This window comes from Vidua macroura, chromosome 1 (genome assembly GCF_024509145.1).
Source record: "Vidua macroura isolate BioBank_ID:100142 chromosome 1, ASM2450914v1, whole genome shotgun sequence".
NCBI lineage: Eukaryota > Metazoa > Chordata > Aves > Passeriformes > Viduidae > Vidua > Vidua macroura.
Window position 1 is genome coordinate 4,059,009 of NC_071571.1, and position 16,051 is coordinate 4,075,059.

The window sequence follows — 16,051 nt, forward strand, 5'->3', positions numbered from 1 at the left end:
TAAACTTGTGTGGAAAAGGAAGTTTTCTCTTCGGGGAAATTCATCTCTTACTGTAGCAACACTTTCTGCTGCCAAAGGCAGGACAGTAAAATGCATCTTTTTCCACATGTGGGTCTCTGATGAACCAGTGAACTCTTCCTGTTCTTTTTGATAGATTTTGATTTTGCATTCAGGTAACTCCAAGCAGGTTTTCTTTTGCAGTGTTTCTGTCCTCAATCAGACGTTTCCTTTGCAGTAATGAAGAATTAGGAGAGCCCTCCAGTGGCCGAGGGAAAAGGATGAGCTCTGGCAGGGAGCCAGACCAGCCTAGAAACCAGGGGCAGAAATATCTGCAGCATATTTCAGAGGTGACCTCTTAGGGATGGCTTATACCCCACTTGCATTAGTCCTTTGATCCAGAGGAATTCCACAGCACCTGAAAAACTCTGTGAGTGAAATAATATGTGTGTATTCCTTCATTATTTCTGTCTAAAAAAGGGCTATTTGTGTGAAGGGGATAAACTTTAGGGATAAACTGATAGATTTTGTACTTAATAACTTTACAGGAATTAAAAATGAAAAGAACTTGGTCCTCACAAAGTTAATTATTCATATTCATAATGAAATAACTGCCAATCAAATAGCTTCAAAAGAAAATTAATAATTATTATTTCTTCATTTCATAGTCCCTCAAGGTAAAGCCATGATAAGCAGGTCCTTGTTGCCTAAAACATTGCTGTAAGTGATGATTCTGATGATCTTATTAACTGGGAAAGGGAAGAAATGCTGAAAAATAATTTTTCCAGGCATCAATCTCAGATTTTGACATCTGCTGATGATAACTGGCAGTTAGCAACATCATGGATGGGCACTCTGGGGGGTGGTGAGAGATTCTGGAAGGTTAACGAGGAGATTTGAGGAGTTCAGAAGAGAAGCATCACTTGCTTAGCAATAAGATGTTGTTATCTTGCCTTTGCAATTGAGTGTGAGAGCATGTGAGTGACAAAATGTTTAATCAGAACATTCTGTGTTTTCCCCAAACTCATTTTTTAATATTCATTGGGGTGAGACGTGCAGTTTTCCAAATAAAAACCACATGAACACATCCTGGGGAAAGAAACCCAGCGGTGCTGTCAAGCAGATTGGGAGTGCCACACTTCTCAGGATTCATTTGTTGCTGCACCTGTTATTAAAATCTCTATCCCACCATCAGCTACTTGATTACATTTACTCATATTTTACATCTATGCTGAAATAAATCTGTTTCAATGTTGGTGCTTATTTCAGTTTTCAGCTGTTTTGCTTTGAATTCTTGTGGATTGGTCCGTGGCTTTTGTAAAAATCCGCTATAACCAATGCTGATGGAACCAGTTATAGATTGAGATCTGCATATCCAATGTCTTGATAAGAACAGGAAAAGCTTGGGGTTTGAGGCTTTCAACTGTTTTCCAAGGTTTATACTTATTGTGAAAGTTCTTAGCCACAAAATGGACGCAGACAATTTGCAGGTGGCTCAAAATGTATTAAAATAACAGGATTATATAAGTTTTATACAAGATCATTAAAATTCAAACAAAAGCATAGCATTTAAACAAATATGTGTGCATGCCAAAGCAGCATAAAGTCCTAGCTTTCAATTTCTGTCTGACATGTAAGTAAAACTCTGATACCCATCTCAGACATGTGATGTGTTGGCAGGTGACATCTCTTTCCAAAGTACAAATGCATCTTGGGGTGAATAATACCCTACTAAGTAGAATATCTAAGAGTTGTCAATTTGAAAAAGGTATTTGTCTCCAAATTAAATGAATCATCATTCTCTGAAAGTGTCCATTTCCCTGGAGACTGTTAGAGAACTTGATTTAGTCTAGACACCCAAATTTTAGGTGGCTGGAATTAGGTGAAATGAATTCTTCTGCCTCTATGAACCTCTCAAATACCCTAAACCATACAAGACCTGAAGTACCCTGAGCTGCAGAATCAGAAATACTGGCCCTGGTGGTGAAAACATCAAGGGATAATGAGCCAAGCTAGGGAGGAGATCTGGAGAGGGATTTTTTTTTATCCCAGGAGGAATCCAAAATTATGTGAGGTCACTGATTCCAGACACAGGCACAAGCTATTGCAACAGAATTAATGTTCTGACATCCTCTCTGTTCTTCTGGGGCTGCAAGCGTGTGCAGTAGCAGTTTGAATATCACAGATCAGGTAATTATTACATTATTTTTCCTCATTTATCATGGCCATAATAATATTATGGTAATCCATTTTCATGCCTAATCGTTGCAGCTGGTGTCTGGTGTGACTGATCCTCCTCAGTGTCTGGTGAAAATGATGTGTTTGAGAGCCACTGTCTCAATTCTCAAAGTCAGTATTCTGCTCATGATTCCTGCCCCTTCATTTCCAGGCATTTTCTCTGGTGTTTGCTGAGTGGTGGCTGGCAGAGAGATGCAAATCTATTACACAGTGCTTGTGTTATATTGATTTCCTCTGGTAAATAATTCCATTAAATCTAAGACATGGAATCTCTAAACATAATACTGCTGGCATTGTGATAGTCCTGTCCAAACGGGACATTTTTCTTCTCATATTTATTCCTGATTGGTTTAATTTCAAATATTTTTGTTTGCTCTCCCATGAAATGATAGGCACAAAGTTATGGGATTACAGCTGCCAAATACTCCAGGGAGACAAGGTGGGCCAGTGGGGAAAAGCTCAGCAAACAATTTGATCTTTGTTCAGGGCATCTGGAATGGGATTAATCTGATTAATGCAGACATTTACATCAATCCAAGCTGGTTCCTCTTATAGACAGCAAAGATCTACTCAGGGTAATGGTTAGAGCTGAGGGCAAAATCGATCTCATCAGGTGAATCTCATTGCAAAAGTTCTTATTTTTTTTTCTATTGGTTGTACACCTCAGTGAATTGGCATCTCTGGAAACATTTGCACTGGGGACACCATAAGAGAAGTGTCCAAAATTTGTTTCCTCTCTGAGACGTGTTGTAAACATAATAGTTCAACCAAGGGGAGAAAATTACCAGGAAAACTTCAGTTGCTCTACAAGGCTTGTGCTACTCTTTGTGTTTTAGGAGGTTTCCCACATTTCTGAATGATTTAAATTAACCCAAGGAATAAAAATCTACTGCATAAAGCCTGTGTAATAATAGTGAAAGCTTCCCTGTGATATGCTGCTGATGAGATTCTTCCCTTTTATGACAGGCCCAGGCTTTGCCCAGTCTGATGTCCACAGGTGTCCATCTCAACAGCTGAGATGCCTGAGGACAAAATGTTTGCCCTGTGGTTGCTGCTTCAGAAGGGATGGATCTTCCCAGGGTCCTGAGTTTCTCTGCCAGCCTCATGTGGCTATTCCAGATATGCTGGAGTACCTCAGATCTTGCAGGTCACACACTTTTGGGCAGTGGAATCAGAGTCTAGATCCTTCTTGCCTATAAATGACGGCTTTGATAACTCATAGAAAGCAGAAAGTCAGAGCACTGAGAGCTGGCAGGTATGCAGTGTTTCAGTCTTTTACAAGTCCTCAATTTTCCTCTTGCTTTGGGCCCAAAGGAGTACAGAAACCACTAGCCCAGGGTCCCAAGGCCAGACTGATGGTGCTCTTCAAAGAAACCCAAGCAAATATGAGTTGGACAGTTTAAAACTGGGAGCCATGACATTGTAGCTACCATGTGTGCTAGGCCATGAAGGCAGGGCCCAGACCCCAAAGGGTTAATTCTCTTACTTCTGTTGAAGTTGCTTAGGAAGCCCTTTTGATTAGATCATGGCAGTTTGGAGCAGGCTGGTTTTGTTGGTGTGTCTCAGTTTGAAAAAACAGGTGTCTGCTGAGAAAAGCAGGAGCTTCTCTTGAAATGGAAAGTGTAAACCCCCTCCCTCCGAATTGTTATAATTTTGAAATTAAGGGGGGCTCTCAGGGAAAGATATGGGAATAGGAATAACAGTTCTGGTATTAGAAAAATTAAAAATGCAGTAATACAGAACAACCCTGCCAGAGTCAGAGCAGGCCCTGGCAGCCTGTGGGTCAGGGTGGTGGCAGCAGTCCCATTCCATGGGGGCTCAGCCCTCCTGCAGTGCCAGCTGTGCTTCTGCTGGAGCAGGATCCTGGACAAGGCTGGAGTTTTCCTCTGAAGCTCCAGGGCTGCTGGAGATGGCCTGGGCTTCCTCTGGGAATGCAGTGGGGCAGAAAGCTGCTCCTCTGGGAATGCAGTGGGGAAGAAAGCTGCTCCTCTGGGAATGCAGTGGGGCAGAAAGCTGCTCCTCTGGGAATGCAGCGGGCAAAGGCTGCTGTGGTGTTCCAAAGTCAGATTGTATCCAGGTAGGAATGCTTGGCTCCTCCCCTGGGCGCAGCCTCACCCCATGGGATGATGGAATTTTCTCAGCCATGCAGGGACACTCACTGGCCATGAACAGAAGAGATCTCCTGGAGGGAGGATTGGTTGTGGGAGCGATAAAAAAACTGCCCAATGAACAGCAGAGAACTGCCGCACCTCTGACAGATGTCAATAGAATACATACCCCCACTAACATCTTGCATTTGCAACCTAAGACATGGTGGCATCTGATTTGGGTCATTTTTAGCCCTGGGATATTAAGCAGCATGATCATGTGTTATTTGTCTCTCTTTGTGCTTTCTGAGCTACCTGATCTTTCAAAATCAGGCACCGTGCAGTGCCTGTGAGCTTCCAGAAAAAATGAGGGATTGACTTCTGAACATTTTGGTGTCTTTTATTTCTCTACATCCTCCCAGTTTATGATGCATGGGGAGACTACTCAGATCTTCCCAGCATGCACTGAAAGGCAGCAAAACAAAGCAGAGTGGGAGGCAGGGAGAGCAAAAGTTTGGCATATGCTGAATTAAGCCACAAGGAATTTTGTGGCTGATGTGTGCTGAGGAGGAGAACAGGACAAGACCCCTGAATCTTTACATCCTTTCTGGCAGTGGTCATATTGTACACAATAGAAAGAGCGGGACTAAGAACACACATCCTCATGGTCATCATTTGTTCAGATGGGACTTAACTCCCTTTTTTTTTTGCTATTTTTTATGCTTATGCTGTAAACAGAGCCCCAAGCCATTGCCAGGCATAGATAAATATATCAGATGGGCTCCTTTGTGTCTTTGTGTGTCTGTGAAGCACTGACTCTGAATTTGACCCTGTATAAAATCAGAGTTATTCTGGAATGCTGCTGTGCTCTTATGCAGTAGATGATGTTCTGTACATTCATCTAAAACAGCTCACTTCAAGAAAAATAACTCTGGCAGTTTATTAGTGTGACAAGGTTGGTTCTTTTGTGTGCTTTGTGTCCTTGTAATCTCCCTGCAGTGTCTCATCGTTTGTCCCATGTAACATGATTCACTCACACAGGTTTTATAGCTGTAGAGAATGACAAGTGTATTAATGTGCCTAAAGAAATATATTGATATTGTATTGAAATACATTGATTCGACAGCATAAATAATAAATGGCTACAAGCCATTTATTATTTATGCTGTTGGATCTTTTTACACCCCCAGTAAATATTTTCTAGCATCAATGAAGCTGCAAAGATTCATCACCACAGACCTGTATTTATTAATTTTATCTTTGCTCAGTGGAGTCATACTTCATTTCTAGCAATAAAGGGTGTCTCCTGTTTGTAACAAATGAGTCTATCAGCTGAAACAAAGATCTCTGTGTATCTATGTCTAATCTTCCTCTCCACATACAAAAATTTTCATCTCTGAACTTTCAGTGTAGGTTTCAAGTAGATGAAGAAAGGACCAGATTTTGATTAAAAGTGTAGCCCTCAGTTTGAGAAGGCGTTTTCTTTAGCAGTCTACTCCTGCAGCAGAGTGGAATTCATTGTGGGGAGCCAGGGTGTGGTGTGGCAGAGAAGTCAGCCATATGTGACATATCCATGGCAGTTCTAGAGCTGTCTGTGGAAATCTCTAAGCTCTCCCCAATCTCTTGCTACTTGAATTGCCTTGCTCCCTGTGGTCTGAACGTGCTCCTACTCTGAAAATTGCATTTACACACCTGGAATGGGAAGATAAATATTCTACCAGCTCATGGTCATGTCGTCACTGCATTTGAGAAGTGCAGTCAGAGCAGTTTTGCAGTGCAGCTTGAGAAGGAGGGCCTTGAGGTTTGTGGCCCAGAAGCCACTTGGGTAAATTTGTACCATCATCAAAGTCTTGCATTCCTTACCAAGCTGAAAAGTCCCAGTAACTTGACAGTTTGATGCTGGAAGGTCATTGCAATAACACAGGATTACTGGGGGACACTTTAGAGAGGAAAAGGAGATGAGAAAAAAATTGATTGTACCACTTGAATCCCTCCAGCCTCATATTTAGAAGAAACAGCTCCATGAGTGAGTTAACAGAGCAGTTTGTACATGAGATGAAGAGTCTGGATGTGGATGTACACACCTGGGTTAGGGGAAGAGAGCTGAAGAGCCAACACTGGCGCCGTGACTCGATGTGATACCTGCACACTGATGGGGTAAAATTCCTGAAAGCCAAATGGCACTGAGGTGCAGAGGACATTGGTGTCACCAGATGGATAGATGATGTGCATTTCCTGCCCTGAGCCTTGTTACAGAGCAGAGCAGAGGGTGACTGCTGTGCCTGGAGAGCAGGAGCTCTTCACACTGACAGACAGACAGACAGCAGGAGTGATGAAGCTGTCACTGTAGTGGGAGGCTGAGCACAGTGGCTTTTCTTTCTCTGAAGAAGGGAAATGAGGAGAGAACTTGTGTTCTGGTTTTTTTTTCCTCTTTGCTTTTTTTCCCCCCCTCCTCTCAATAATCATCCTGGGTCTTGAAATACACAGGAATTCCTTGGTCTTGTGTAGATTGAATGTCTGAGGAGAAGTCAGGTGGTTCTGGAGCTCCTTCCACCCTCTCCAAACACTTACAGTGACTGCCTGAGTCTGCATAGAGCTGAGCTTTGATGTTGCTGGATAATCACAGCTCATCCTTGCTACTCACTGTTGGTGGGGCAAACTAAAAGCTGTGCTCTGGCTAATTCCATCAGCTGTGGCTTGGAGCAGGTTGTAGATGAAGAAAGCAGCTGTGTGGCCGTGGTGTGAGGGCTGACATACAGAGGTTTCCATTGCCATTTATGAGCAGAGCTCGTTCCTTTCCCAGAAGAACTGCAGGTGACCTTTTAATAAGTCCTCTGTAAAGGCTCTTGCTGAGCTCTGTGTGTGTGCACAGGTTTATTTGTCTGTCCTGTTCTCTTCCAGAGCCTTGCACGTGCACCCAAACCAACCAGTGAACAGCAGCTCGCAGGAACGAGCCCACTTGGAAGCTGGCAAAGTTTTTCTGCCTGCCAAGAGCCAAATCCCAGCTTTCTTGGGATGCTGAGGAATTTCTAAGGCAGATCTCTGCTGCCTGGCAAGGTCTGATTTGTGTCACGTGCACCACGGCATCAGTAGAGAAGCAGAAGTGTCAGCAGCTGCAGGATTTCTGTCAATCTTTCATGTAATTGGTTTCTTGCATAAAGAACAACATTTGCACATCAAATGAGTCCAACTGACAGAGTCAGGATTTCACTAGATCCAGTCAGAGGGAAACTTCGATGAAGTGGTTAATTGTACCCAGGGATAGCTGCAAAAGTAGTTTTTCATCAAGGGGTTACAGTAGAACTGGGATTATTAAAGAATGGTGCTGATTTCTGGACTGAGGAACAATAAATTATTTTCTTCATTCAGACTTAATCCTCAACATTCATCCCCTCTATATTTATTTTTGCAGTGTTTTTTTTATTTGATTATTATTAAATATATGGAACACAATAGGATTGTATGATATGTGCTGCTTCTGATTTTCTAAAGTTTGAACTGAGAAGATGGAAATCAGTCTAGATTGAAGATTTTCTAGCTCTTCTCACTTAAATGAAGAAATCATTCTCCTGAGCCTGAAAAAAAAAATTAGTTTAATTCAGGGCTATTGTTTCAGGTGTTAACCACTATAAAGAAGAGAATTGAAATGAAATCCAGTTTAGTGTTCAACTCTGTAATATTTGAACCATTCAAAAAATCTTCAAGAGTTTATTCTGGAAAACACAGGGCAGAATTAGGAACGTGAAGCATTTACCAAATTTAAAAGTAGTTACTTTCTTTGAAACTGTCATTCTTTTTTTTGTAATTTATTAAGTGCTGCATTCCTCAAAAAATTCAGGAAACTCCAGTGCCCAAAGCTTCCGAGCAGGATTTTGACTCCAGTGTGCTGAACAAACAGCATGAAAAAATAGAAAGGGCAGACAGTAGGTGAGAAATGAAGACTTTTGGCCAGGCTATGTGATTTTTCTCCTGCAGAGAGGCAGCAGAAACAGACCAAAAAAAAATAATTTTACAACATCCTGGACCAGTGTCCTGCCTGTGTGGGAGCAGCCACTGCGCTCAGTGGTACCAGTGGGCACATTCAGGTGCTGTCCTGTGAGAAGGTCTCAAAGCCACCCCCGAGAGGCTCAGCTTGAGGAACAAAAAGGAATTTTATGAGCTCAACTGAACTTTCAGGAAGGAGAAAATGAGGGTTTAGAGCACCCTTTATCCCTCACTCTTGGAAGTGGAAGAAAAAGGGTTTTCTCCTCAAAGCACTGTTCAAAGCCAGCCAGTAGGTTGGTCGTGGTCATGTTAGGTGACTGATGCTAAAAAAATTTTCTCGCCTGCTTTTTGGGGTTGGAGGTACATGGGACAAAGAGATCTGTTGGTGTTGAGAAGGGTTAATTTGTTGCAATTGAGATTTCTCCAGAAGGGCTGCAATTTTGGGAACATTGACTTGGGAAGGAGACCAAGGCTCCAGAGAGAGAAGCAGAGAGATGCATTCACTTGCCTCAGAATATCACAGTGTCTAGAAAATTAGTACACTTGTTATTCTCGTGGGTTTTTACATATTTCAAATAAAAATACTTATCCCAAAACCACAGTGGCACTCCTCCCCTCTCTGCCATTGCAATCTGAAAACGTTAAAAAATCTCCAGATTCCCAGATGGCAAAATAACATCCTGGCTAGTTCTCTCCTCAGTGCATGTTGTTAATTTATTTGTTGTTCTAACACAGTTATTTTTTTCTTTTTCCTCTCTCTGGATGCCACAGTTCTTTTGGTCCTTCAAAAGTAAAGAATAAAGCCCTTCAGTCTTAAATATGAATAAAAGGAAAGTCCAGGCCTTTGCAGGGTGGGAGATAAATGTTATAGGAAGTCCTGTACCACTGCTTTGAGCTCAGTGTAAGCACTTTGTCTGATCTAAAGCTGTGAACAGACTGTAAATATTTCATTTTACTGTCTTTGCCTTCTTTTTCTGCATTCCTCTCTGCCACTTCATATCTACTGATCTCGGTCTACTCCCTTACAAGTCAGTTTTTTGTTTCCTTCCCAAAATCCTTCTGAATCTGTGATCATAAATGATGCTCATCAACACTCTTTTTTTAGGGATTTCCTCATAGTTTGGTGTAGCAAGACAGAAAGGCTGGTCAGGTCTGAGCTGCTCTCCAGCATGTCCCAGAGTGCAGCCCTTCACCCAGTTCCACTCTGCTGAGTTTTGATTTCCCAAAGATAGCCAGCCTTCTGGGCAGCTCCTTCCAAACTTCTCCTCCTTCCCCTTCACCAGACCCTTCTCATCCTGTCCCACATTGACCTCAGTTTGTCAAGTCCTTTGCTCTTCCCTCTCTCCCCACACCAGGATTTTCTCATTCAGAGGCTCCTGCTCTTGCTCCTTTCTGAATCCTACCCCTGGAAAATGAGAGGGGCATTTCTTTTCTTCCTCTTCCCCTGAATGATCCATCCTTTGCTTCAGAGCTCTCTGTGCCTTGCCCTGCTTTACTGTCCACCCCATGCCATCCGTGTGAGTAGCTGAAAGTTGTGTTCCCTTGGTGCCTAGGCTCTACTCTCCTCACTCTGCCTCTTCTGTGGGTCATTATTCCAGATTTCTTTATTCCAGACCAGGCTGGACAGGGCTTGAAGCAACCTGGTCTATTGGAAGGTGTCCCTGACCATGGCAGGGTGTTGGAATGAGATAACCTTTAACATCTCTTCCAAGCCAGACCTTCTGTGATTCTATGATTACTCCAGATTCCTTTATTCCAACGCCTCTCTTCTATCAGATCATCCCTGCTTTTATTATTTCTATCCTTCATCCCTGCTTTTATTATTTCTCTTCTTTCTCAAGGCCTGCACAGCACCTCCTGGACCGGGTCCCTCCTTCCCCTCTGCCCCAGTATCCCTGCTCATCCTCAATTCCAGGCAGCAGAGGCAGGAATTGCTTCGCTCCACAAAAAAAAAAAAAAACGAGGAGTTCTCCTCTGATGGCTTTTCCTGTTCTCCCTGGCTTTAATTTGCAGCGAGTATTTTTTTGCAAAAGCGCTCATCCCCGGAGCTAACAATAAAACTGTGCCTCTGTGTGTCAGAAGAGAGAGGCAGGGAGAGGCAGGAGGAGGGCGAGGGGGATGCAGCCGCAGCACAGCGGTCTGGCAGAGCCCGGGCACACCGGGGAGACGTGAGCCCCTCAAGCCGGGCTCAGCCCGATCCCATTGGCTCCCGAGCCGCTGGATTTAAAGGGAAGAGGAGCTGGGAGGGCTGAGCTGCACAGGCAGACGCAGACTCAGCCAAGTTGTCAGCGCGCTTGCGAGCGGGAGAGGCTCGAACACACCAGAGTGCGGCTTGATGCTCGTTTGGCTCCAGAAAGGGGAAAAAAGAAGAGAGGACCAAAAAAAAAAAAAAAAAGGGGGGTGAAGGAGCCTGATCCAGTCCAGCAGTCCCAGAGGGAATAATGGATGTGACCATCTCTCAGTTCATTTTAGAAGAATTTGATGTGAACTGCAGCCTCCTGGATCGTTTACACGAGACTTTTTTAGAGAGTTCCTCTATCCCTTTCCTGGGCTTTGATGGTAGGAGCTGTTACCTGGTGCAGAGCTCGGGAAAAGCTTTAGAAGTGCTGAGACTCGGTTTGCTTTGTGATGCGGAGTGCGTGGCTTTTGTGCTTTTCTCAACTGCTTCTTTTTCCCTTTCTGTCTCGTGTTTTTAACCCCAGGTCCGTACTGCAATGCCACCACGGACCAGATCGGGACCTGCTGGCCCAGAACCTCTGCGGGGGAGCTCGTGGAGAGACCCTGCCCGGAGTTCTTCAATGGGATCAAGTACAACACCACGAGTAAGTACAAACTCTTTTCTTCTCCTGCAGATCTCGCGTTCAGAAGGTGCCTGGGGACACCCAAAATCTATTTTCATTAAAGGAAAAAAAAAAATAACAATAGAAGAAAAAAAAAGTTTGCTTGGGAATCAACATTTCCTCCACATTCCAGTCTGTATATTCAAAATTTTTGCCTGGAATGATGCAGATTTCTGAAAAAGCGCAGGCTTGTGGACACTGTTTCCTCTTTGCTGAAGTACATTTAGGGGAGGAAATATCCTCTGCAGTCTGAGGAGGGTTTGTTGTGCTTTGTGTGCTTGTGCATGTGCAGCTGCCTACAGCTCAGTGTGTTTGTAGCAGTGCTTCACCCACCTGGATAACTAGACAACCTCTGGCTCACGGAACACTCAGTCCTACAGCCTAAACTGCATTTTGGAAGGTCAGTCCCTTTTCCAGGCTGGCTGTGTGAGCAGGGGTTCAAGCCCTGCTGGGAGTTGGGTGTAACAGACAAAAAGAAGGCTGAGGGTTGCAATCTGTTTTAGCAACTTCATCAGGGGCTGGCTGCTGAGGCTGGAGCTGCATCAGCTCTGCATGGGAGACAGGAGAGGAAATTAGAAGGCAAATAATATTCAAAGCAAGGGAGCATGGGGGCTCCTTAGAAATCTCCTGGATGCTTTATTCTTCGAGGTAAACAATCATGATGACTCACTACAAATTTATTATTCAGGCTGTGGGACCCAGGCACTCATTTCCTTTTGCTTATCTGTCAATACCCTTTGGACCTTTCATTGAGAGCTTTAAGACATATTCATTCCAAATGTGTGCACCCACTTGTTTGTCACTCATTTTTTCAGTGTGGTTTTGACTGTAGGGATAATTTCATTCCTTGTTTCACTCAGAACTTTTGCTTGGGTTCTGGTGATCTCACTTGCAGATAGTGTTAATTTTGTGGGGCCAGCATTCTCCTTAAGTCCCATAAGAGTGACCCTGACATTTTAGATCTTATTTTTAAACTTGTAGAAAGCGAATTTATTCCTTCCCCAGCTCTAGGCATCATGGGCAGGTAACTGGCCAAAAGTTTGGTGTGTTGGCTCTGAGAAACAAAGTCCCCTGCCACATTAGTTCTTAGGGACAGACTTGGAGCAGAGTAAAAGGTTTCCTCAGAGAACTGCAAAGTCATCCCAAAGCTCTCTAATCTCAGACCTGGGTCTTTGCAATAAAATAGGAGGAAACTTGGAATGGGCTGGGTGATGCTGGCTTTGATTACAGCAGGTACTTCACTGCTTGGAAAAGTCTCAGCTGAGACCAGAAGAAAATTTCTGAGAATTAAGGGCAGTTCAGAACACAGTGGCAAGAATTTAAATGTTTTTCCTGAATATGAAAGAAAAAAAAAAAAAATAAATACCCCAGTCTGGTTTTTATAAACTCTGTTGATGTTTTAAGTAGTTCATCAATGACCTGATTTAAAGTTCTTCCCTGCTCCTCTCCTTCTCAGTGGTGGCTGATGCTTGTATTGCAGTGCTAATAAGTTTTCTTAAATTCTTTGCTCTTAAAACAATGGCATATTAATTGAATTAAAGACTGATGGAAATATGTTCTTGAAATGCTGAAGCATTATTTTCTGAGGAAATGGATATTTTTCTCCTTTCAACATAAAATGTGAATAGCCACCTCCGGATGATCTCACACTTCCATGTGTGTAGTTCCTCCAAGCTGTAGTGCAGAAAACAGAGGGAAGGATTGTATCAAAATCTGGTCAGCTTTTGGAATCAGTAGCTCCTTGGGAAATAACAGTTAAGTGATTAAAGCTAGGGAAAGCAGTAGGACAGCAGGTTAAGGTTTGAATATACAGGTGCAATCTCTTTTGGCATTTGAAAAATAAAATTACTGCATGCAGAACACGTCCAGAATTGGGGAAAACCAAATACTAACACATTCTGACCATTTGCATGATTTCACCAAGTTGGTTTGTGGGCTGCCTCATTTGTGATGAGGCTGATTGTGCTGAAAACCTCAGCTGTGTTCCCCATGCAGATGACAAAATGAGCACAGACAACTGATTAAAGAATGGGAAATAGATCTTGCAAATCTCAGAGGTGAATAATACAGCTCAAAATGAAGGTCTGATAGGAGATGGCTTGAATCAATATAAGATTTCTGCCTAGGACATGCAGTTGTTTCTATTTTGTTTTGCATTTTGATGAGGCAGAGGGAGAAATGATGGTTTGTTATACTGATTTTTTTTTTTTTTTGAGAGCAAAATCAGACCAATTTAGAAAAACCACCTTGCATTGCCTTTCTTCTACTAAGCTTATTCAGCTCTAGGGTGTAACTCAGCATTTTTTATACTGTCAGGTATCCCATGTTCATGAGCTTCTACCTTTTAGGAGCTACAGCTTTTCTTTGCATTGATTTTGTATATCTGTGAGTATATTTTGTATATCTGTGAGTATATTTTGTATATCTGTCAGTATATTTCTCATTTGAGAGCCTGTGAAAAAATTGCATCAGTTTCAGTGATTTCTTTTTCAGTTTTAGAAATCAGGCTCTCAAAGATTCCAATTTCCCACCAATTTCCTAGAAGCAGCTCATCAGCTGGAGGGAGTGAACCCAGCAGCATTCCCTGTCAATGAAAGCTTTTGCATTGTAGACAGTGGCAAATCCAGACTGGGAAGTGCCCAAACTGTGTGAAAAGCTTTTGAAAAACTCAGAGAAGCACAAGACACTGATCCATGGCCAAGTTTTGGTACTCGTGGGGCTCTTTCTGTGCCTCACTGTGCATGGAGGGGATGGAATTCAAGACAAAATCAGACAGGTGGGTTCCTCCACAGATCAGCTCATCAGAGGCTTTGGATGCACCTCCCCTGCTTTGTGTCCATCCTGTCACCTGTCAGGCTTTGATGTTCACTCTGACTCGGATGGGGAATGCTACCAAACCCTGCCAATGCCAGCAAATTCAATGAAAAAGCATTGGAGGCAAAAAAAAAAAAACAAAACAAAACAAAAAAAACCTTAAGAAAAAGAGCTTGTGCTTATAAAACTCCCCTCCTGTTTGCCACACTAGAATAAACTGTTTGTGCAAATTATTTCCATCCTAACTGCAAGAAATTCCCGTGGTGATTCTGTGCCTGGGTCTGTGTTTCTCTGTGTCTCCTGGGAGCTGCTGAGTGACTCAGATAAGTTTCAGCTGCATTCGTAAAACAAAGTCTGTCAGTCTGTGAGGATTTTTTTATCCCTGACATTTTGTTATTTTGGTGATATGTTGGGGGTTTTTCCCTCCCTCTTTATTTGGCAAATAAAGTCGTGTTGACAGATCACGCTCTGGTTACCCTGCAGTGTGAATATGGGCAAAATGCTCCTTGACCAAGGATCTGAAAATTATGGCATCCACTTACAACTTTGCAATGTTTATGTGTTATTCTCAAAGGAGAAAAAATTAAAAGAAACAGGAAAAAAAAAAAAAAAGACTGTGTTGGTGCAGTGTGTGACTGTGCACTTGTCTCTGCTCAGGTTCTATATTTAGTGAAAAATGACAATATCGTTGCTGCCCTCTAGATGTGTTTATGCTTTGACAGCGTGAAGCTCTTAGTCTTGTTTTAGGAAACAGATTAATTCACTTATTAGGATATCCTGAGGCTTGATTAATTCAGCAAATGGCCTGTAATGAGTCTGGTTTTGCTGCTTGCTAAAAAGCAGCTGTTCAAGCATGTAGTTAAGAGCGTGTCACAGGCTAAAGTATGCCTACATTAACACTTCCCCTACAGATTTCCTTGTGCAAAGGGAAAATCCAGGGTTAAATGTTCATCTGCTGGACAAGAAATGTTGACTTTTGTAGCCTCAACTGAATTTTGACTCAATGGTGTGGCGGGGGGGGGGGGGGTGTTCTGTGGTGACACCCATCCATCATGGGCTGCTCACTTTGCTCTGGGCTGCAGGCAGGAGCTGCAGGCATTCAGAAGATCTTTCAGATTAAAACCCACAAAGCTAGGTATTTCCAAGTAATATCAACAGCTAATTTAAGTATTTAAGCTCTAATACAAGTCAGAGCTCTAATTGACAGGAGTGAAGCCTAGGGAGTTACTGAGCTCAGCCTAAATGAGCAGCTCAGCTCAGCAGCCCCTGCAGAAGTGACAGGGCTGTTTGCCGTGCCATGGGGTATTTTGTTGCTCTTTCAGAGGGCCCAGCCTTGTTGTAGGTTTGTGTTTCATCTCCCAGGCCACACAGGTGTTGCAGATGCTCTGTGACAAATGATCCAATGCCCGTGTTCAGGCAGCTGAATTCATCCCTGGGCGTGTGTTGTGCTGAACTGATCCCACACCTGGGGGTTGAGATCAAACTGCTTTTGTCATCAGCAAAAGGTCTCTGTAGCTCCAGCTCCCTGCCTGCAAATCCCCCTCTGTCTCTCTCAGTGTAGGGAAGCTCTTTGACTGAAATAGCCACTTCACAGGAGTGCTTTGGGTATCACACCAAGCATCCTCCTCACCTTCTCCAGGGACTGTGCAGCTGAGAACAGGCACATAATCACTGCTAACCTTGCCCTGATGGGGACTGGCTTCCTCCTTGTTCTGGGGGGTGTGCACCACCTTTTCCTTGGCCCTACAACCAGCTGCCTGCTGAGAAAGCTTTGGAGAGGGTTGGTGACTTAGCAACTGTTGTGCACGTGGATGGGCATGGGGGAAAGAGCCCCTGGCACACGGATCACACCTGTACCTGTTAGCAGGGCTTGCTCCACACTGAGAGAAGAATTCCTGCAGTTCGTGGTTGTCTCATCTTGAACACAGAGAAATAATCTTCTGTGTGCTGAGGGAAGGGTGAATTAATAGCTCTTCTGGTTTGCATTTCCCCTCTTTTGAAAGGGTTTAAAGGGATGATTCAATTTTTAAAAGAGCTAATTTTCGTAGGTTGGAACCCCGTTCTTTTTTGGAGGTCTAACCTTTGCTGCTT

The 16,051-nt window shown here is 43.3% G+C and overlaps 1 protein-coding gene across 2 annotated transcripts in view; it reads left to right on the forward strand.

Annotated features, from left to right (window-relative positions):
- The window catches only part of CRHR2 (corticotropin releasing hormone receptor 2), a 146,898-nt gene that overhangs the window by 33,092 nt on the left and 97,755 nt on the right, over nucleotides 1–16,051 (forward strand). Inside the window, exons 1-2 of one of the 2 annotated variants that reach the window (XM_053976129.1) lie at nucleotides 10,723–10,865; nucleotides 11,009–11,128. In XM_053976129.1, the coding sequence (XP_053832104.1) occupies nucleotides 10,748–10,865; nucleotides 11,009–11,128 (238 nt within the window). In that variant the 5' untranslated portion in view covers nucleotides 10,723–10,747. Of the gene's footprint in view, nucleotides 1–10,722; nucleotides 10,866–11,008; nucleotides 11,129–16,051 lie in introns of those variants that run through there. The other variant, XM_053976122.1, reaches the window with a different exon arrangement.